Consider the following 21871-nt stretch of genomic DNA (forward strand, 5'->3'; position numbering starts at 1 on the left):
TTAGTGACGTCATTCATTCTTTGAAAAACAGGTGGCAGTTATTGCCCTTATTTAAAGAAGGAAGGCAGCAAATGTTGTACATGCTGGTTACAGTGCATTTCTCTCTGAAATTCTGTGGAAAATGGGTCTTTCCAGACATTGATCAGAAGAACAGCGTACCTTGATTAAAAAGTTGATTGGAGAGGGGAAACATATAAAAAAGTGCAGAAAATGATCGCCTGCTCAGCTAAAATGATCACAAATGCTTTAAAATGGCAACCAAAACCTGAAAGACACGGAAGAAAGCAAAAAACTACCATTAGAATGGATAGAAGAATAGCCAAAATGGCGCGGACTCAGCCAACAATCAGCTCCAGGAAGATGAAAGAAGGTGTGACGTTCCCTGTGAGGACTGTTACAATTAGAAGACGCCTATGTGAAGCCAAGCTATCTGCAAGAAGTCCCCGCAAAGTCCCACTGTTGGAAAAAAGACGTGTGCTGAAGAGGTTACAATCTGCCAAAGAGCACATTGACTGGCCTAAAGAGAAATGGGGCAACATTTTGTGGACTGATGAAAGTAAGATTGTTCTTTTTGGGTCTAGTGGCCGGAGACAGTTTGTCAGACGACCCCCAAACACTGAATTCAGGCCACAGTACACTGTGAAGACCGTGAAGCATGGTGGTGCAAGCATCATGATATGGGGATGTTTCTCATACTACGGTGTTGGGCCTATTTATCGCATACCAGGGATCATGGATCAGTTTGAATCCATCAGAATACTTGAAGAGGTCATGCTGCCTTATGCTGAAGAGGAAATGCCCTTGAAATGGGTGTTCCAACAAGACAACGACCCCAAACACACCAGTAAACGTGCTGGCTATCGAGTATCTGAAGCCTCAACTTTCACTATAAAGAGATGTTCTCTCACAAAACTGCTGTTTCTACAGGACAGGAAGTGAAGGGAAATGTGCCAAACAGAACAGGGGTTCTTAACCATGAAAAAAAAAGTTTACTGTTAAAAAAAAAAAAACAACAAAATAACAAAATAACACCACACACACAAAGGAATATAGTAGAAATATTCCAATGGGGGACACTTGTTCCAGTAACAACTAAAAGCATTTCTGAACATCACAAGGAAGTGAAGGGAAAGTCTCCTTTATCTGGAAACACATAAAAACCTGATGGAAATTTTTAAAAAAAAAAAAAAAGCGAGAGTCTGGAGCTGGGATTTAAAGTAAAACACTATTTTTGTAGGAAGAAAACCTCTTCTCTAAGCATTCTATATGCAAGGGCTTCAACAAACTTTTTAGCAGGTATAAATTCTCAGTTTGGAAATCATTGTGGTTTGTTTCATCATTTTTTTTTATTTTTATTTTTTAGATTTTTTTTAATTTTTTTAATTTTTTTTTTTTTTATTAGGGGCGGGGGGGTTACTACTACTTTCACTGTAACCAGCAGAGCAATTAGAGTACTGCAAGAAGAAGAGGTGCAGTGTCTGCGTTCATGTAGGGCGGATGATTTTATTTTATACTGCAGAATAGAAAGTGTCACGGCATAAACTCCAATTGCAGGGGATGCCTGAGATTTGACTACTAGCTCAGTGCAGGCAGTTGGTCAATTACTGGAAATTATGGGGGAGATTTACTATGCTTAGAGAACTCAGGATCTGGTAGCAGCCAATCCGCTTCTAACTTCAGCTTGTTCAATTGAGTTTTGCCGATAAGGGCTAGTTCACACTATAGAACGCAGTCCAGATGCGTTTTTGATGCGGTTTTGCCTCGTTCCAGTGCGTTTTTTTTTTTTGTTTTTTTATGCATTCCAGTGAACTTTTTACCCTCTTTTTTTTCAATTTAAATAGGTACATGTGCATTCCAGTGCGTTTTTTGATGTGTTTTACCATGTTCCAGTACAGTTCGGTGCAGAAAAAATGCAGCATATTCTACTTTTTTTTTTTTTCTTCTGCAACTGGAACACACTGGAACTTCAAGCGCTGATGTGAACTATGACATTGACAACCATATAACCTTCTTTCTGTGCGTGTTTTGGATGCAGAAAAAAAAGCAACTGAAACGCATGTCGTGTGAACTGGCCCTAAAACCTGGAACCTGCAGAGCTGCACTATGCAGTTTAGTCTATCACCCAATATGTGTCGTCTTATGTATGACATTGGCGTCAGGTGCGTTCCCACTGGGATCCGTTCCTTCCTGCAGTATCCAAAACAAACAGGCTGTTTTTTTTTTTTTTTTTGCCAAGCTTTATTGCAAATACACACAAAGCCAGCCTGTGGCACCAGTCATGACTAAGCCCCTATTGGGGAGAAACATGTTGAGGGAGTAGGAGAGGGTTCAATATTGAGGCAGTGTGCCACAGTCTTACTTTGTGTGTTTGCATTACTTGCAATAAAGCTTATTGGATATTAAAGGATAAGTTCACCTTTAAAAATAAATAAATAAATAAATAAATGCAACTTTTTTTGCAGGTAAAATATGTGCATTTACTCTTTATTTTTGGGAGTCTGGAAAGTATTGCACCAATGATTAGCAGATTGTGGGTGCCATGCAGGGCTTGTGCAGACTGTCAGTGAAATCGTTAGTGTTACTAAACCCAGCACCCTGCGTTCGCCGTGTCCGGTCTCCCCGGACCCTGCGTTCGCCGTGTCCGGTCTCCCCGGACCCTGCGTTCGCCGTGTCCGGTCTCCCCGGACCCTGCGTTCGCCGTGTCCGGTCTCCCCGGACCCTGCGTTCGCCGTGTCCGGTCTCCCCGGACCCTGCGTTCGCCGCGTCCGGTCTCCCCGGACCCTGCGTTCGCCGCGTCCGGTCTCCCCGGACCCTGCGTTCGCCGCGTCCGGTCTCCCCGGACCCTGCGTTCGCCGCGTCCGGTCTCCCCGGACCCTGCGTTCGCCGCGTCCGGTCTCCCCGGACCCTGCGTTCGCCGCGTCCGGTCTCCCCGGACCCTGCGTTCGCCGCGTCCGGTCTCCCCGGACCCTGCGTTCGCCGCGTCCGGTCTCCCCGGACCCTGCGTTCGCCGCGTCCGGTCTCCCCGGACCCTGCGTTCGCCGCGTCCGGTCTCCCCGGACCCTGCGTTCGCCGCGTCCGGTCTCCCCGGACCCTGCGTTCGCCGCGTCCGGTCTCCCCGGACCCTGCGTTCGCCGCGTCCGGTCTCCCCGGACCCTGCGTTCGCCGCGTCCGGTCTCCCCGGACCCTGCGTTCGCCGCGTCCGGTCTCCCCGGACCCTGCGTTCGCCGCGTCCGGTCTCCCCGGACCCTGCGTTCGCCGCGTCCGGTCTCCCCGGACCCTGCGTTCGCCGCGTCCGGTCTCCCCGGACCCTGCGTTCGCCGCGTCCGGTCTCCCCGGACCCTGCGTTCGCCGCGTCCGGTCTCCCCGGACCCTGCGTTCGCCGCGTCCGGTCCCCCCGGACCCGGCGTTCGCCGCGTCCGGTCTCCCACAGTACACACAACATGGAAATGCAATTCTTATGGTAAATATAAATTGCTAAATACCTTTTCTTGTCAGCAGTATATAGCAGTCTTGTTACTTCTATCAGTGTCCAGCTGAGCACTGGTTAAAGCTTGTAGGAGGAGTTTTCTTTCTACTCTAGGCAGATGCAGGACCTCTGTCTGGACAGGGCTGATTGGCCCTATGCTGATCACTTGCACTCTTCTAGGACAAAAAAAAATCCTCTCTAGCAAATCACACCAAGCTGAGCATGTGCAGAGTGACTCCACACTATGTATTAGAAGATAAGGGGAGGATCGGAGGGGGACATTGGCAGAAGGGGAGGATCAGAGAAGACAGGATCAAACTGCCTTTTTACACAATGCAGAGGATTAACCTCTTGGGTTCCACAGTGAGTATAACAAGCATGCTTTACTGCAAATACAGACTGACTTTACTGTTGTGGGTTTAGTAACACTTTAAGTTCTGCCTTCCACAACAGTCCCAGTATCTTATGTGGCCCCTTGGGAAAGTGAAATGCCCACTCCTGCTTGAAGGGGACAACTCTGATTCTGATTTGTGACTGTAGAAGGTGAGAACATCTTGACATCTAAGGTCCATACAGTGTATGTTATGCCCCCCCCCCCCCCCCCAAAGTTACGATTTGCAAGGAAGCAGCATTTAAATTTGCTGACTATGTCAGAAAATCTCACCAGTCTGGATTGCAAAGAAGAGGTAATGGTTACTAACATTAAATAACTAAATGGCTTGTTTATCGGTTGTATGTTATGGAATTCTTTGTGGCGTTGTCCTCTAAATGTAGTGCATCGGCACATGTTTTCCAGCTGCTTTTTGTTTGTTTTTTTTTAATATTATCCCTGACTAGTGTGGCACTCTGCTAAGTGAAATGTAGGCCTATTGACCGGAAAGTAGATAGGTCAATGCAGTTTCAGGAAGATACTATGTTTAGAATACTCGTAAAAGTAAGTCGATATACATTCTGCAGCTGTAGCATGGTTACTCCCACACACAGACCAGCGCATGGTTTACGTACACAATATCCCGGATACATGTACAGGCTTTTGTGTAGATATGATATATGTGAACAGGTTAGACTACATAGCTATAGAAGAAGTCAGACTGAAACAAAAAAAAAAAAAAAAGCTTGTTTCTCAAGTTCATCAACAAAATCCTCAGGACTCGTCTGTTCCAGAGGAAAGCAAAACATATAAAGCAAGTTTCAATTTTGTGTTTAAAAAATCCCTTCTGATCCCCAAAGGCAGTTGGATGCTTCCTGGATCTTCATTCTGTAATGTTATTAAAGAAAAAAAAACGCTGGGCACTGACTGGTTGCACTGACTGGTTGCACTGACTGGTTGCACTGACTGGTTGCACTGACTGGTTGCACTGACTGGTTGCACTGGTGGGTGGGCACAGGTGGGTGGGCACAGGTGGGTGGCACTGGTGGGCAGAGGTGGGTGGGCACAGGTGGGTGGCACTGCTGGGCACAGGTAGGTGGCACTTCTTGGCACAGGTGTGTGACACTGCAGAGTGGCACAGGTGGGTGCACTGCTGGGCACAGGTGGGTGGAGCTAGTGGGCGCACTGCTGGGCACAGGTGGGCGGAACTTGCGGGTGGCACTGCTGGGCACTGATCATCAGGGCACTGATCATCAGTGCCCTGATGATCGGTGCCGATCCCCGCTCTGACAGCTGCCGGTTCTCGGCAGTACTTTCCTCACGATCTGACAGCGTGAGGAAAGTGCAGCCGAGAACCGACACTTGCATTTCCCTCTGATCAGCGTGTCATTGGACACCGCTGATCAGGTGGTAAAAGGCCGCTGTGATTGGCCTTTTACCACATCACGTGATCAGCTGTGTCCGTAGGACACAGCGATCACGGAGATCGCCTGGGGCGCGCAGGAGAGCGCGTTCTGGGGGGACGTCATATGACGTTCACCCAGAACTGGCCGGCCACAGTGCAGCCATCATTCGGCTATCTGCGGTCGGCAACTAGTTAAAGGCAAATATGCTGTCCACTTTGCAAGGGCATATCCTCCTAGGGGAGCTTCACCTTGTTCACTAAGCTCCCATCATCCAGTAATGTGCAACAAAAATATGTTGTGTTTTGTATTTCTCTTGCACAGGCTACATTTTGCAAAATGAATTGTCACCATATTCAGTAAGCTATGGGAAAATTCCCTTGCAAAATGAACAGCCTATTTGCCTTTAGTCAATTAACTCCTTAGCTTCCTGAAGGGCTGTGTGTTATAAACCATTGCCATTTGTTTTGTGAAACACTGGTTTTCACTTTTCTTTAAAAGATAAGTTCATCTTTCATTACATGTTACATATTTACCCATATTCAGGGTGTACCCTGTTATGAATAGACTGGTCCCTCCTCCCCCACTTTGATATCTAGTGGAGGAGCTTCTCCAGCTAGCTGTCAAAATGTAAAAAAAAAAATGGATGCATGGGGCTCCACCCACCCGGCCATGTGACTCATTCACACTCCTCCATGAATGAGAAACTACAAGTCCCTTTGCGGCTGTCAGCTTGTAGTTCCCAATGAACTACAGCACTGAGGTAGTTTATTGATTTTTTTTTTCTTATCAGTTATCCGTTTTTCCCACAGCTATCTCCTCCTCCCCACAGCTATCTCCTCCTCCCCACAGCTATCTCCTCCTCCCCACAGCTATCTCCTCCTCCCCACAGCTATCTCCTCCTGTGCCACCATCCCCTCCCTCCTAGATTGTAAGCTCCAAAGAGCAGGGCCCTCAATCCCCTCATGTTTTGCATTGTATTGGTATTGTTCTGTCACATGTTCTGTCCCTCTTTGTAATGTACAGCGCTGAGCGAACTATTGGAGCTTTATAAATACTGTATAATAATCAGTATATCTGCTTGCCCTTACAAGCAGATATACTGACAGGTCTGCAGGACACCTGCATGGCACCAGCGATCTACTGAGTTTGGGGTGGAGGAACTTGACTGTCCTGCACAGAGTCCTGACCTCAACCCCATAGAACACCTTTGGGATGAATTAGAGCGGAGACTGCGAGCCAGGCCTCCTCCCCCGACATCAGTGCCTGACCTGACAAATGTGCTTCTGGAAGAATGGTCCAACCTTCCCATAGACACCCTCCTAAACCTTGTGGACGGCCTTCCCAGAAGAGTTGAAGCTGTTATAGCTGCAAAGGGCGGGGCCAACTCAATATTGAACCCTACGGAGTAAGACTGGGAGGCCATTAAAGGTCATGTGTGGGGAAAGGGCGGGGCCAACTCAATATTGAACCCTACGGACTAAGACTGGGGGGCCATTAAAGTTCATGTGCATCTCAGTACGTTTGGCAATATTGTGTGTGTGCATATATGTATGTATATATATATATATATGTGTGTATATATATATATATATATATATATATATATATATATATATATATGTGTGTATGATATGTGTGTGTGTGTGTGTGTGTGTGTGTGTATATATTTTTTTTTAATGGGAAAATAATTATTTGTTGCCCTAGAGATTTTGTAGGTTTGCCCACTTACAAAGAAATGAAATGACATCTCCTCGGCGCCAAGTCCCAAATTCCATAACCTTCAAACTGCCTGCTTACCTTCAAAGCAGCTGCTTACAACACTTGGAGTAGTGACCACAAAAAGAACAAAAAAAGAAGCCAGCAAAAGCGCTCAAAGGCATATTGAAAAAAGTGACAAAGTCTGGATGTTATCCAAACATGTTGTAAAGGAATTATACCGCCATAAGCCCAGGTGGTTAATGAACCGAACGTTGCTTTGCCAGAGAGCAGGAGATAATGAAAATATTTCAAGAGCAACAAAAAGATGGTGGAGCTGTGATATCAGGAGAGGGGGAGAGCTGTGGATGATGGTGTGTAGAGCCTGTTCCTGGTTTCCTTGATAGTCATATCAGGCTGTGGATGAACAATTTGCAGAACCTGTCTTCTTTGGATTCAGTGAAATGATTTGGTCTGGTGGACAGCCTTACAGAGCCCGTTTTTGCCTTTACCAAAATTAGGCAAATAAGTCTGAGTGATGTAACATTCCAAGGACCATTGGATATTATGGTGGCGGGACACACTCCTTTACCTATCCTACTATAAAAAAAAATGTAAGATATGACTAAAACTTCAGCTCTGCTGTAAATGGACTGCAAGAGCCAGATACCAAGTCAAATTCAGGAGGGTTTCCATACTCTGGGGACTCCTAGCAGCCCATATTGTTTGCAGTCCAACCCAGCTCTAAATGGCTGGCTTCCTGTTTCCTCCAGGACAAGAATAGGTCACTTTTGATGTGCAGTGGCGCCCAGGGCCTGAGTAATCTCCACTGCAGGGAGAAGGAAATTCATCGGCTCTCGGTCACTGTGTTCTTCAACTGGACGGTCTCCTAATGAGCGGCAGGATGTTCCATCATAGCCACAGAGCCTGGTAATTCGGTACCGCTCACATTGAGCACCAATTGTTGATGGTTTTTATAATTGTGTGATACTTTACAATAAACTCACAAAGGAAATGCATGGGCTGATGGCGGAGGAATTCATATTCAATATGTTGGCATAACACCCGGACTTGGTCACTTTTTCAAAATATGCCTTTTGAGTGCTGTTGCTGTCTTGTTAACTTTCTATCATAGGTGTATTTTCAATGGTAGATACAGAATATCAACCAAAAATCCAGAAAAAAACACACAATACAAATTGAGTTGCACTTCATTGAGTAAAAGAAGTATTTGATCCCCAAGAAAAACATGACTTGCGTACTTGGTTGAAAAACCCACACAGAGGTAAGATGTTTCTTGTAGTTGGTTACCAGGTTTGCACACATCTCAGGAGGGATTTTGGTCCACTCTTCTTTACACATCTTCTCTAAATCCTTAAGGTTTCTTGGCTGTCACTTGGCAACTTGAAATTTCAGTTCCCTTCATAAATTTTCTGTAGGATTAAGGTGTGGAGAGTGGCTAGGCCACTCCAGGACCTTTTAATGTGCTTCTTCGTGAGCCACTCCTTTGTTGCCTTGGCAGTATGTTTTGGGTCATTGTCATGCTGGAAGACCCATCTATGACCAATTTTCAATGCCCTGGCTGAGGGAAGAAGGTTCTCATCCAAGATTTTACAATACGTGGCCCCATCCATTGGTCCCTCAATGTGGTGAATTGGGCCTGTACCTTTAGTAGAGAAACAGCCCCAAAACATAATGATTCCACCTCCATGCTTGACTGTAGGGATGGTGTTCTTAGGTTCATAGTCAGCATTTTTCTTCCTCCAAAGATGGCAAATCAATTTAATGCCAAAGAGCTCAATTTTGGTCTCATCTGACCACAGCACTTTCTCCCAATCCTTCTCTGAATCATTTAGCTGGATGTTCACAAGAATGACTGACTGCTGTGGGCTGGGAATCACCATGGCCAGGATAGTCTCTGATGGACGTACGGCCATCTTTGAAATGTTTACGCCATTAAAATGTCTTACTGCAGCTGAACATCTCATCACTGTACTGTACTGTGTGTGTGTATATTTATTTTTACTACTTTCACAAATGGATCATTTGATATGATCATATATATTTACACAATCTGATTCATGTATTCACTTTCATTCTCACAGATTCCTCTTCACAAATTGGCATGGGACAAATGAAAATGAATCATCGGTCTATAGGTATTACCCTAAGAAGCAGAGGGACAATTACGATGGCAAGGTTCAAGATGGAACCCCAATTCTCGATGCCAGCTCACTGGATTATATATTTGCACAGGTAAAGCCCATTGCAGTGCAGGGAAAAACCTGTTAAAGCCTAATTGAAAGCAGCAGTTGTGTAGCTTCATATATAATGGAGAAGAGAGAGGGGAGCGGGGACACCAGGTAGATGAAACCAACATTCACGTAACAGGTATTTTTAGAAATATTGACAATTTAAAGGGATTTATACACCTATGAAGAGCAGCACAATCACTTGCTAGTGACCCAAGTTACAAAAAACAAGGTTTTAGTAACCGTTTCACTCGATATGTACAATTAAAACAGACATTTCCCACATTTTAATAAAATTTACTGCATACTGATATAAAATGATGCAACACTTAAAAAAAAAAAACCCAAAAAAACAAAATTCTACATATTGTTGTATGGCACATGTGAGACTTTTTTTTTCTTTTTTTTTGTTTGGGTAGAGTAGGGAATAGTTAACACCCCCTGTCATTGGTTTGACATAACCAGAAGTGGATAGAAAAGTGGTAGAATGATCTCCATGTATAATACATAAGGGGGGATATGATCTCCATGTATAATACATAAGGGGGGATATGATCTCCATGTATAATACATAAGGGGGGATATGATCTCCATGTATAATACATACGGGGGGATATGATCTCCATGTATAATACACAAGGGGGGATATGATCTCCATGTATAATACATAAGGGGGGATATGATCTCCATGTATAATACACAAGGGGGGAATATGATCTCCATGTATAATACACAAGGGGGGGATATGATCTCCATGTATAATACACAAGGGGGGGATATGATCTCCATGTATAATACACAAGGGGGGGGATATGATCTCCATGTATAATACACAAGGGGGGGGGATATGATCTCCATGTATAATACATAAGGGGGGGGGTATGATCTCCATGTATAATACATAAGGGGGGATATGGTCTCCATGTATAATACATAAGGGGGATATGATCTCCATGTATAATACACAAGGGGGGATATGATCTCCATGTATAATACACAAGGGGGGATATGATCTCCATGTATAATACACAAGGGGGGGGATATGATCTCCATGTATAATACACAAGGGGGGGGGATATGATCTCCATGTATAATACATAAGGGGGGGATATGATCTCCATGTATAATACATAAGGGGGGATATGATCACCATGTATAATACATAAGGGGGGGATATGATCTCCATGTATAATACATAAGGGGGGATATGATCTCCATGTATAATACATAAGGGGGGGATATGATCTCCATGTATAATACATAAGGGGGGTATGATCTCCATGTATAATACATAAGGGGGGATATGATCTCCATGTATAATACATAAGGGGGGATATGATCTCCATGTATAATACATAAGGGGGGATATGATCTCCATGTATAATACATAAGGGGGGATATGATCTCCATGTATAATACATAAGGGGGGATATGATCTCCATGTATAATACATAAGGGGGGGATATGATCTCCATGTATAATACATAAGGGGGGGATATGATCTCCATGTATAATACATAAGGGGGGGTATGATCTCCATGTATAATACATAAGGGGGGGTATGATCTCCATGTATAATACATAAGGGGGGATATGATCTCCATGTATAATACATAAGGGGGGATATGATCTCCATGTATAATACATCAGTGGTTCATATAGTGAACTCGGTGTAGTTATTCACCCTGAGGTCATCACAGAGGACAAGGGGGCGCTCTTTACGTCTGGAAGAAAAGAGATTTAATCTCTAAATACAGAAATTTTTTTCTTTACAGTAAAAGCTGTGAAAATGTGGAATAGACTCCCTCAAGAGTTGGTTCTGGCCAGCTCAGTAGATTGTTGTAGAAAAAAGTCCTGGATTCTTTCTTAGATACACAGAATATAACTGGATACTAACATTTATAGGTAAAGTTGATCCAGGGAATATCCGACTGCCTCTAGGGGGAAGGAATTTTTTCCCCTGCAGGAGCAAATTGGATCATGCTTTGCTGGTTTTTTTTGCCTTCCTCTGGATCAACTGTGGGTGTAGGATTATAACTTTTTTTTTTTTTTTTTTTTTTTACAGTTGAACTAGATGGACTTGTCTTTTTTTTTTTTTTTTTTTTTTTGAGCCAGACTAACTATGTAACTAAGTAAGATACTAAGACAGAAACTGAAAAGGGAATGGTTTACTTTAAGCAAGAGACTAAGACTGGAAAAGAAAACTGAAAAGGGAATGACTGACCAAAAATAGTAAGCAAAGGGATGAGAAGAATTTGGCAGGTTCCCTAGACTTACTTAGTGTCTGTAGAATAATGGGACTTCAAAAACTCTTGCTGTGCTTTGTACGAATTACTTTACTTTTGCCTTCATTAGGGACAGTATGAACTGGTGAAGTGCTTGGCTCCAGTCCGGGACCCCAAAAATGACCAAGAGGTGCATGAAATAGAAAACGAATGTTTAGGGATGGCAGTGCTGGCGATCTCTCACTACGCCATCAAGAGGAACATGCAGCTTCCAGAGCTCCCCAAGGACATAAGGTCAGTCATGGCTTTAGATCAGCCTGTCTCCTAAACTATTTGTTTCTGGGATGATACACATGGATTCATGGAAATACTGTGTCCTTTATGGACTACTCCTGCAGGTCCCAGGGTTACTGGGGGAAAAAAAAGCATGCTCAAATGGAATGCGCGCCAGGCCAAAGGATAGAAGTCTAGATTTACTTATTGGTTTGTAAAAAAGCAGCTAAAGAGTTTCTGGGGGAGAAACTCCCCCTTCCTCAAGGCTTCAGTTTAAATGGGAACTTTTAATAAACTCAAAATAGAGCTTTCCTGTGTGAATCTGTGTAGGGAAGCTAATTGCTGGATCAGTATCGTTACTGGCCAGAAGTCTCTGCGTGATCTGGTGACCTGCTGGGGTGCCCACTGGAAGGTAGCCTTGTCTGCTGTGAGTAGCCTAACGTGAGTCAGCGGGCTCTTCAGATGTTTTTGCCCTCTCACTACCTTGTGAAGACTCACATCAAAGTCCCACCTTCCTGGTGAGGAAGCCAGTGGAAAATTGGAGAATGCAAAGGTGCAGCAGTTGCCCTTGTGCAGAATTCTCACTATGGTTTTCAGTTCATGAAAGATTAGATTTTTCCTGAAAGAACCCTAGACTGACTCTTGTCATTGTTCGCTCTACTGATATGAATGGTACAGCGTCCATTAAAGAAAATCGCTTGATTCCCCCCTCAACACAATCAGTGTTGATAGGGGGAATCCCTCCTGCAGAGCTTCTCCCGACGTGAGGTTTCAGATCGCATGTAAAAATCTGACATGCTGCTGGCACCCAAGTTGATCGATGGATCGACTTGGGTACAATTAGCCTGCCTATAGATGGGCCGAATCTTGGCCGGTCCCAGCCGAGATTCAAACCATCTGTCAGGGATCACCGCGGCGCTGGTCCCGGCGCAGGCGCAGTATGCCGTCTCATGTGGGGATGTGGGAGCTAGGTCCTGGCTAGCCGCGGCGACGGAGTTCACGCATGCGCACTGGCGTTCGCGGGTGCGTGCCCGGCAGCAATGAGGGCGCAGGGCGCGGTATTTAAATCCCCCCTGTGCTGTCACTGGTTGCCGTATGGTCTTTCTGATATCCCTGTTCCTGAGCCTGTGTAGTTGTGAGTATTGCTGACCCGGATTGCCTGACCTTGCTGATTTCTCCTGTCCTGACCCCTGGTTTGCCTGACCTTGCTCCTGGATGCCCCTTTGTAGATCTGACCTCTTGTTACTGGCCTGGCGGGTGACCCGACCATTCTCTGCCCACTGCTTTGTACCGCACCGACCCCACGGCTACCGACTCTGCTTGTCTGACTTTGCACTTGCTCATCCATCCATCCCGCCGGGATCTCCTGGCCTCCTCACGTCAGGCTCTCACCCTGCAGGAACCTCTGGCGGGCTCCTCTACCACTGGTGGGTGTACCCAGTAGCCGCGACCTGGTCTCGGGACGCTCCAAGTCCATCCCCACTATCAGGGGCCCTGGTGAACAAGTGACCCGGGACTTAGACTCCGCGCTCTGGGGAAACCTGACCAGTAGATTGCTAGGGGTGCCCCCAGGTGGTCCCTTACACCATCTATGTATGAGCTTAAGGCTCTTTTAAAATGATCTGTACTAAGCACCCTCTTTTGTTAACTTTGCAGCTACAAGAGGTATATCCCTGAAACTTTAAACCGAACCATCAAACAAAGAAATATCCTTACTCGGATTCGGATAAATAACGTCTTCAAGAATTTCTTGAAAGAATTCAACAATAAAACAATCTGTGACAGCAGTGTGTCCCCGCATGACCTGAAAGTGAAGTACATGTCCACACTGGAGACACTGACCAAAAATTATGGGGCCGAGATATTCGAGGCACAGCACTTAAAGATTTCCTCGGAGAATGAACAGAACGGGTTTCAAACCAGTGGCGTGTTTGAAGTTATGGTGACCGGAAATGATGGCATCCAGTGGAGGGTGAAACCAGCTGTAAGTATTGACAAGAAAGCTATTCATAGATAACATACTCTAAAGGTCAACCAACTTCCTTCTGCTGTGATGGGGAAGTAAATGATTCTATAAGGCACCGGGAGTAATAGAGCGTGATAAAGAATATTGCTGGTATCATGAATAGTGGGGATTGAGCTGTGTGTGCTGGAGTGCAGATTGCACTAGGGCCATGGATGGTGGGGGGTGAGCTGTATGTGCTATAGTACAAATCTGATTGGTGACATGAATACTGGGGAGCGAGCTGTGTGTGCTGGAGTGCAGATTGCACTAGGGCCATGGATGGTGGGGTGTGAGCTGTGTGTGCTGGAGTGCAAATCTCATTGGTGACATGAATACTGGGGGGCGAGCTGTGTGTGCTGGAGTGCAGATTGCACTAGGGACATGAATACTGGGGGGCGAGCTGTGTGTGCTGGAGTGCAAATTTCATTGGTGACATGAATACTGGGGGGCGAGCTGTGTGTGCTGGAGTGCAGATTGCACTAGGGCCATGGATGGTGGGGTGTGAGCTGTGTGTGCTGGAGTGCAAATCTCATTGGTGACATGAATACTGGGGGGCGAGCTGTGTGTGCTGGAGTGCAGATTGCACTAGGGACATGAATACTGGGGGGCGAGCTGTGTGTGCTGGAGTGCAAATTTCATTGGTGACATGAATACTGGGGGGCGAGCTGTGTGTGCTGGAGTGCAAATCTCATTGGTGACATGAATACTGGGGGGCGAGCTGTGTGTGCTGGAGTGCAAATCTCATTGGTGACATGAATATTATTATTTTATTATTATTTTACAGTATTTATATAGCGCCAAAAAGTTTGCTCAGTGCTGTACAATATAGCGGGGGACAGTACATGAGACAATACAGTAACAAGACAATATATGAGAGGTTCGAGGGCCCTGCTCTTTCAAGCTTACAATCTACGTGAGTGACTGGGGGAGTGAGCTGTGTGTGCTGTAGTACAAATCTCACTGGTGACATGAATACTGGGGAGGCGAGCTGTGTGTGCTGGAGTGCAGATTGCACTAGGGCCATGGATGGTGGGGTGTGAGCTGTATGTGCTATAGTACAAATCTGATTGGTGACATGAATACTGGGGAGCGAGCTGTGTGTGCTGGAGTGCATATCTCACTGGTGACATGAATACTGGGGTGCGAGCTGTGTGTGCTGGAGTGCAGATTGCACTAGGGCCATGGATGGTGGGGTGTGAGCTGTATGTGCTATAGTACAAATCTGATTGGTGACATGAATACTGGGGAGCGAGCTGTGTGTGCTGGAGTGCAAATCTCACTGGTGACATAAATACTGGGGAGCGAGCTGTGTGTGCTGGAGTGCAGATTGCACTAGGGCCATGGATGGTGGGGTGTGAGCTGTGTGTGCTGGAGTGCAAATCTCATTGGTGACATGAATACTGGGGAGCGAGCTGTGTGTGCTGGAGTGCAAATCTCATTGGTGACATGAATATTATTATTTTATTATTATTTTACAGTATTTATATAGCGCCAAAAAGTTTGCTCAGTGCTGTACAATATAGCGGGGGACAGTACATGAGACAATACAGTAACAAGACAATATATGAGAGGTTCGAGGGCTCTGCTCTTTCGAGCTTACAATCTACGTGAGTGACTGGGGGAGTGAGCTGTGTGTGCTGTAGTACAAATCTCACTGGTGACATGAATACTGGGGAGGCGAGCTGTGTGTGCTGGAGTACAAATATCACTAGGGACATGGATGGTGGGGAGCGTGCTGTGTGTACTGAAGTGCAGATCACACTAGGGACATGGATGGTGGGGATTGAGCTGTGTGTCCTGGGGTGCAGATCACACTAGGGACGTGTTTGGTGGGAAGCGAGCTGTGTGTGCTGGAGTGCAAATCTCACTGGTGACATGAATACCGGGGAGCGAGCTGTGTGCGCAATAGTACAGATCTCACTGGTGACATCCATAGAGATTTAGCTGTGCGCACTAGTGCAGATCTTACTGTTTAAACGGATACTGGGGTGTGAGCTGTGTGTACTGGAGTTTAGATCTTACTGGTGACATGAATACCGGGGGGGGGGGGGGGGGGGGGTGAGCTGTGTGTACTGGAGTTCAGATCTCACTGGTGACATGAATACTGGGGGGTGAGCTGTGTGTACTGGAGTTCAGATCTCACTGGTGACATGAATACCAGGGGGGGGGGGGGGGGTGTGTGCCGTGTGTACTGGAGTTCAGAACTTACTGGTGACATGAATACTGGTGGGGTGAGCTGTGTGTATTGGAGTTCAGATCTCACTGGTGACATGAATATGGGGGGGGGGGGGGTGAGCTGTGTGTACTGGAGTTCAGATCTCACTGGTGACATGAATACCAGGGGGGGGGGGTGAGCTATGTGTACTGGAGTTCAGATCTCACTGGTGACATGAATATTGCAGTGACTGCAGAGCGAGCAGTGCGGGCTGGATTGCAGGTCGCACTGGAAGCATGTGTACTGTGGTGAGTGTTCTGGAGTGCAGATCTCTTTGGTGACATGGATATTGGGAGGTGAGCTGCTTGTCGTACAGCAAAGATTTTACTGGTGAAATAGATATTGGAGAGCGTGCTGGAGTGCAGTGAAAACCATTTTCAGTTTAATGCGAAATCCTGTTAGAAATTGTTCTTCCTTTGTTTCACGTTGCACCGTTGTTTTCAAGCTTAGCGGGTTTGCCGCATCTTTAATAAAAAGCCCATAAAGTGAATATTTCTCAGGATAGACCAAGACCTCGGAGAGACGAGCTTTCATTCCCTGACCGTGGAAAAACCTGACTTTTGCAATGTTTACATGCCGTTTGATTTATCTTTCCTGCAGCCGGTGACCGTAGAGAAAGAAAAGAAAACAAAAAGGAAAAGGAATGAAAACAAAAATAAAAAGAGGGATGCGAAAGCCAACGCCAAAGATCTGTGGAGCTCTTTTTCTTACTTTCCGGAGATCACCCACATTGTAGCGAAAGATGACACTGTCTATATACACAACCAGGACAATAAGTGCATGGTAAGGATCGCAGGACTGTGAGGGACCATATATCAGGGCCTGGTTCAGAGGTGCAAAGTTATCGCCTTCCTGAAAGACTCAGTCAAATGTCATGCAAATCGCATTTAACAATCTCTATATATCTCATGTATATCTAAATGACACAAAACATTTGCCTATAATCTGCCTATATACACCTGCCGGACTACCCCTGGAACAACCACTTTTGTACCATTCAGAACTCCACCCTGTTCCAGACCTTCCCCCATCTCTCTACACCAGGCCATACATGTGACCGTTTCCACTTGGGTATTGTAAATGCCATCGGAAGTGATCTTCCAAAACTGAGAAATCGATCACCCAAGACTTTGATGACTACCCAGATTTTGTTGGTTCTTAACCATTTCAATACCGGGCAATTTTACACCTTCCTGCCCAGGCCATTTTTCAGGTTTCAGCGCTCTCACACTTTGAATGACAATTGCGCGGTCATACAACATTGTACCCAAACTAAAATTTTATTATTTTCTTCACACAGCTAGAGCTTTCTTTTGGTGGTATTTAATCACCGCTGGGGTTTTTATTTTTTGCTAAATTAACAAAAAAAGACCAAAAATTTTGAAAAAAAACACGTTTTTCTTTGTTTCTGTTATAAAAGTTTACAAATAAATAATTGTTCTTCATAAATTTAGGCCGAGATGTATTCTGCTACATGTCTTTGGTGAAAATAACCCAAATTAGGATGTATTATTTAGTTTGTAGGAAAGTTATAGAGTTCACAAACTATGGTATAGATCTGAATATTGATCAATCCTGAAGTACTGACAGCCAATCTAATTTCTTGAGGTCCAAGAATGTCAGAACAGTACAGATATCCCCCAAATGTCAGAACAGTACAGATATCCCCCAAATGACCCCTTTTTGCAGAGTAGACAGTCCGACGTACTTCATAAGAGGAATGGCGAGTTTTTTGAAGTTGTGTTTTTTTTGTCATAATTTTTCAGAAAATAAAAAAATGAAATTATTTTCACTATTTTTTTTTTTACATACTGTCACCAGTGCAGTACAGCGTCATCATATAACTGGCATGGCGGTGAACAGGGACACTGACTGGTGACAGTATGAAAAAAAATATATATATTTTTTTTAATTTTTTTTAATTTTTTTATTTTTAATTTTTTATTACATTTTTTTAAAAAAAATTTTAAGATTTTTCTTTCATATTTTACTATGACCAAAGTAGTACAATGTTACTATAGTAACATTGTACTACTTTGGGGAAGTGATCAGTATTTTTTTTTTTTGTGCTTATTGTGATTTGGTCACAGCTAATCACATGACATGTGCATGTGACCTGCTGTTACCATTCACAGCTAGGCACTAGTATACAGTGGATGGCATGAATGAAGCCATCCATTGTATACAACTGTCATGTGACCTGCTGTGATTGGTCACAGCAGGTCACATGGTACCGGCAACAGGGACCGGTACTCAGATCTGTCATCGGCCGTGTCCTAGGTACGTCTAACGCGTTTAGAGGACACAACCTCTTCCTCAGTGCCCTTGTGTCCTCGAAACGCGTTAGACAGTTGGTCATCCAGGGTTCCATCGTATGGACTCAGATGTTGTTTGGATCATACATCTTGTTCAGTTTGACATGCCTGTGTTATTATGTCCATTGTGAGTATACCTTTTTTTGTTTCTTCAATAAATTATTTTAAACGATAATGCACTAGGTCGGTGCGCCCTTTTTCTGTTTCTCCATTTGTATCCAGTGTATTCGGACCACCCCGGTCTGTTGAGGGCAGCAAGCAGTGCATATTCCAGAAAATTCCAGAACATTCCTATTGGGTCTACTGAGTCCTTTCCTAGCGCAGGAGTAAAGTGTTTGTTGTGTTGGATAGCAGGAGATACCTGAGCGACTGAATAGGAAAAAGGAGGTGCAGCAGACTGATGAGCCCATCTCTCTGTCAAAGGCTGGGACAAGACCTGTAAGCAGGGCCGTGGATAAGGGGGTACCACTGGTCGTCCTGTATGGGGCCCAGACTAGCAGGGGGGCCAGGCAGATGGGTGAATTGGATGTGGGCAGGGAGGGTGATCGACACAGCAGGGACCTGATCCCCCTGTATGGCTGTCTTTGCAGCACATCCCGGTGCACCATACATGCCCCCCCACCCCTGCAATGCTGCACGCTTCTCTCTCCTTCCCAGCTGCAAACACACTATAGGATCCTTAGGCTGAATAGTAGGGGAAGGGTCCGTAAATATGTCACATTTACCAGCCCCTTCCTTTCCTGAATGAACACAATGAGTTATCGCTACTGATCACTCACTGTGTTCATTCATAATGGAAGCATAGTAAACTGTGTTTAGTTGGGGGCCCTCACATGTCGGCTGTACGGGGCCCCGTGGTTTCTAACAGCAGTCCTGCCTGTAAGTGTTACTTTTGTTGAGAAAAAAAACATTCTCCTCTGGGTGATCTATGTACATTGCAGGGATTTTAACAAACTTTGTTGCAAATTCCTACCTTTTGTTATTTTGAAGAAGTAGATTCTGTGTCCATGTGCAGAGTGAATCTGTATGGGAGTGACTGATTAATTATCAATCAGCTGCTGCACCTGCAGGGCTCTGAGGAGAATTGCAGGGTCTGCATCCCTTTTAGATGTATTTTCCCATAGGGCGTATTTTACCAGAAACTACATTTTTGTTAGACGATTCCAAAAATCTGACTTGTTCCTAGTTCAGATTTCTGGGAAAATCAGCCAATCACACAAGCAGGAAATGACATTTTCAGGGGGTGTTTTGTACTCACTCTGTGTACAGAACACCTCCAAGTAGCCATATTGCATTCTACAGAAAATGACAGCGCTGCAGAATTAAAAGGAAAGGTAATATTTAATACCATTAAATTGCATTATAAACTGTCGCAATTGTGCGCGCAATATTTTTTTTTTTTTTTTTTGCTAATTTTTTTTCCATGAAAGTGGAGTTGCCCTTTTTTCAGCATTTTTCAGTTGTTTTTGGTTTATCAAAAAAAAACAAAAAAAAAAAAACCAGAGGTGATTAAATACCACCAAAAGAAAGCTCTATTTGTGCAAAAAAAATTATAAAAATGTCATATGGGTGCAGTGTTGCATGACCGCGCAATTGTTGTTCAAAGTGCGACAGTGCTGAAAGCTGAAAATTGGCCTGGGCAGGAAGGGGGTGAACGTGCCCGGTAGGCAAGGGGTTAAAGTGGGTCTAAAGTCAAACGTTTTTACCTTTTTATTGCAGTCTCTGCATTAAGGTAAAAAACTCCCAACTACTTGTATGTCCCCCTCCCCCATCCACATCCTCACTTGCCTCCTCTCACGATCCTGCACTGTCCCGGTGCAGCACCGCTCTCTCTCCCCTTTTCCTAGTCTCACAGAAGACACCGGCAGCGGTGGGAGCCATAGGGTCTTGCTGCTGCCAGTCACATTCTGTAAGGAGGGAACAAGGACACCCGTAGGAAAGGAGGAGCAGAGAGCACCAGCGGGGGACTCCAGAGGGGGAGGCAATAGCATTGCATAAAGCGGGTAAGCATAACATCTTTATTTTCATTTTAAACCATTACATTTACAATCACTTTAACCACCTCCCACCCGCCCTATAGTACAATGACGGGCGCAAGGTGGTTCTCTCGTTCTGATAGGACGTCATATGATGTCCTACCATTCTCACTGCGCATGCGTGGCTCGGAGTGCGCAGCGCGGCGATCGCCAGTGTGCTGTGTCCCTTGGACACAGCGGATCACGTAAAGAGCTGAAGATGTCGGCTCGGTCATGTGATCAGCTGTGTCCAATCACAGCTGATCACATGTAAACACGGAAATGCCGGTTATCGGCATTTCTCTCCTCTCGAGCTGTCACGCTGACAGAGGAGAGGAGAGCCGGTAATCGGCTTTTCTCAGAGGGGACATGTACACTGATCATCAGGGCACTGCTGATCAGTGTGCCCTGATGATCAGTGGGGCCCAAGAAGTGCCACCTGTTAGTGCCCATCAGTGCCATGTGCCAGTGCCCATCAGTGCCACATATCAGTGCATACCAGTGCACATCAATGCCACATATTAGTGCCCATCTGAGCTGCCTTTCAGTGTCACCCATCAGTGCCAGTCAGTGCTGCCAAGCAGTGCCACCTATTAGTGCGCATCAGTGCCAGTCAGTGCTGCCTATCAGTGCCAGTCAGTGCCGCCTATGAGTGTCCTATATCAGTGTCATGTATCAGTGCTGCCTCTCAGTGCCCATCAGTGATGCCTGTCAATGCCCATCAGTGCAACCTACCAGCGCCTCCTCATCAGTGCCACCTATCAGTGCCCATCACTGCAGCCTCATTAGCGCACATCAGTGAAGGAGAAAAATCACTTATTTACAAAATTGTATAACAAAAACTAAGAAAAAACTCTTTTTTTTTTTTTTCAAAATTTTCAGTGGTTTTTTGTTTGTTTAAAAAAAAATAAAACCCCCCGAGGTGATTAAATACCACCAAAAGAAAGCTCTGTCACAAAAAAATGATAAAAATTTCATATAGGTACAGTGTTGCATGACCGCGCAATTGTCGTTCAAAGTGTGACAGTGCTGAAAGCTGGAAATTGGCCTGGGCAGGAAGGGGGTGTACGTGCCCGGTAGGCAGGAAGGGGGTAGAAGTGCCCGGCAGGCAGGAAGGGGGTGTAAGTGCCCGGCAGGCAGGAAGGGGGTATAAGTGCCCTGTAGGCAGGAAGGGGGTATAAGTGCCCTGTAGGCAGGAAGGGGGTATAAGTGCCCTGTAGGCAGGAAGGGGGTAGAAGTGCCCGGTAGGCAGGAAAGGGGGTAGAAGTGCCCGGTAGGCAGGAAAGGGGGTAGAAGTGCCCGGTAGGCAGGAAAGGGGGTAGAAGTGCCCGGTAGGCAGGAAAGGGGGTATAAGTGCCCTGTAGGCAGGAAAGGGGGTAGAAGTGCCCGGTAGGCAGGAAAGGGGGTAGAAGTGCCCGGTAGGCAGGAAAGGGGGTAGAAGTGCCCGGTAGGCAGGAAAGGGGGTATAAGTGCCCGGTAGGCAAGAAAGGGGGTAGAAGTGCCCGGTAGGCAGGAAAGGGGGTAGAAGTGCCCGGTAGGCAGGAAGGGGGTATAAGTGCCCGGTAGGCAGGAAAGGGGGTATAAGTGCCCGGTAGGCAAGAAAGGGGGTAGAAGTGCCCGGTAGGCAGGAAAGG

At 45.6% G+C, this 21871-nt stretch overlaps 1 protein-coding gene across 1 annotated transcript in view; it reads left to right on the forward strand.

Annotated features, from left to right (window-relative positions):
- Window positions 1-21871, forward strand: part of JAK1 (Janus kinase 1) — a 180937-nt gene that overhangs the window by 94378 nt on the left and 64688 nt on the right. Inside the window, exons 5-8 of the mRNA XM_089687961.1 lie at window positions 9043-9193; window positions 11545-11708; window positions 13344-13671; window positions 16508-16690. Of these exons, the coding sequence (XP_089544087.1) occupies window positions 9043-9193; window positions 11545-11708; window positions 13344-13671; window positions 16508-16690 (826 nt within the window). The remainder of the gene's footprint in view (window positions 1-9042; window positions 9194-11544; window positions 11709-13343; window positions 13672-16507; window positions 16691-21871) is intronic.

This window comes from Staurois parvus, unplaced genomic scaffold (assembly GCF_062004578.1).
Source record: "Staurois parvus isolate SC_StPar_1 unplaced genomic scaffold, SC_StPar_1.0 ptg000441l, whole genome shotgun sequence".
NCBI classification, from domain to species: Eukaryota; Metazoa; Chordata; class Amphibia; order Anura; family Ranidae; genus Staurois; species Staurois parvus.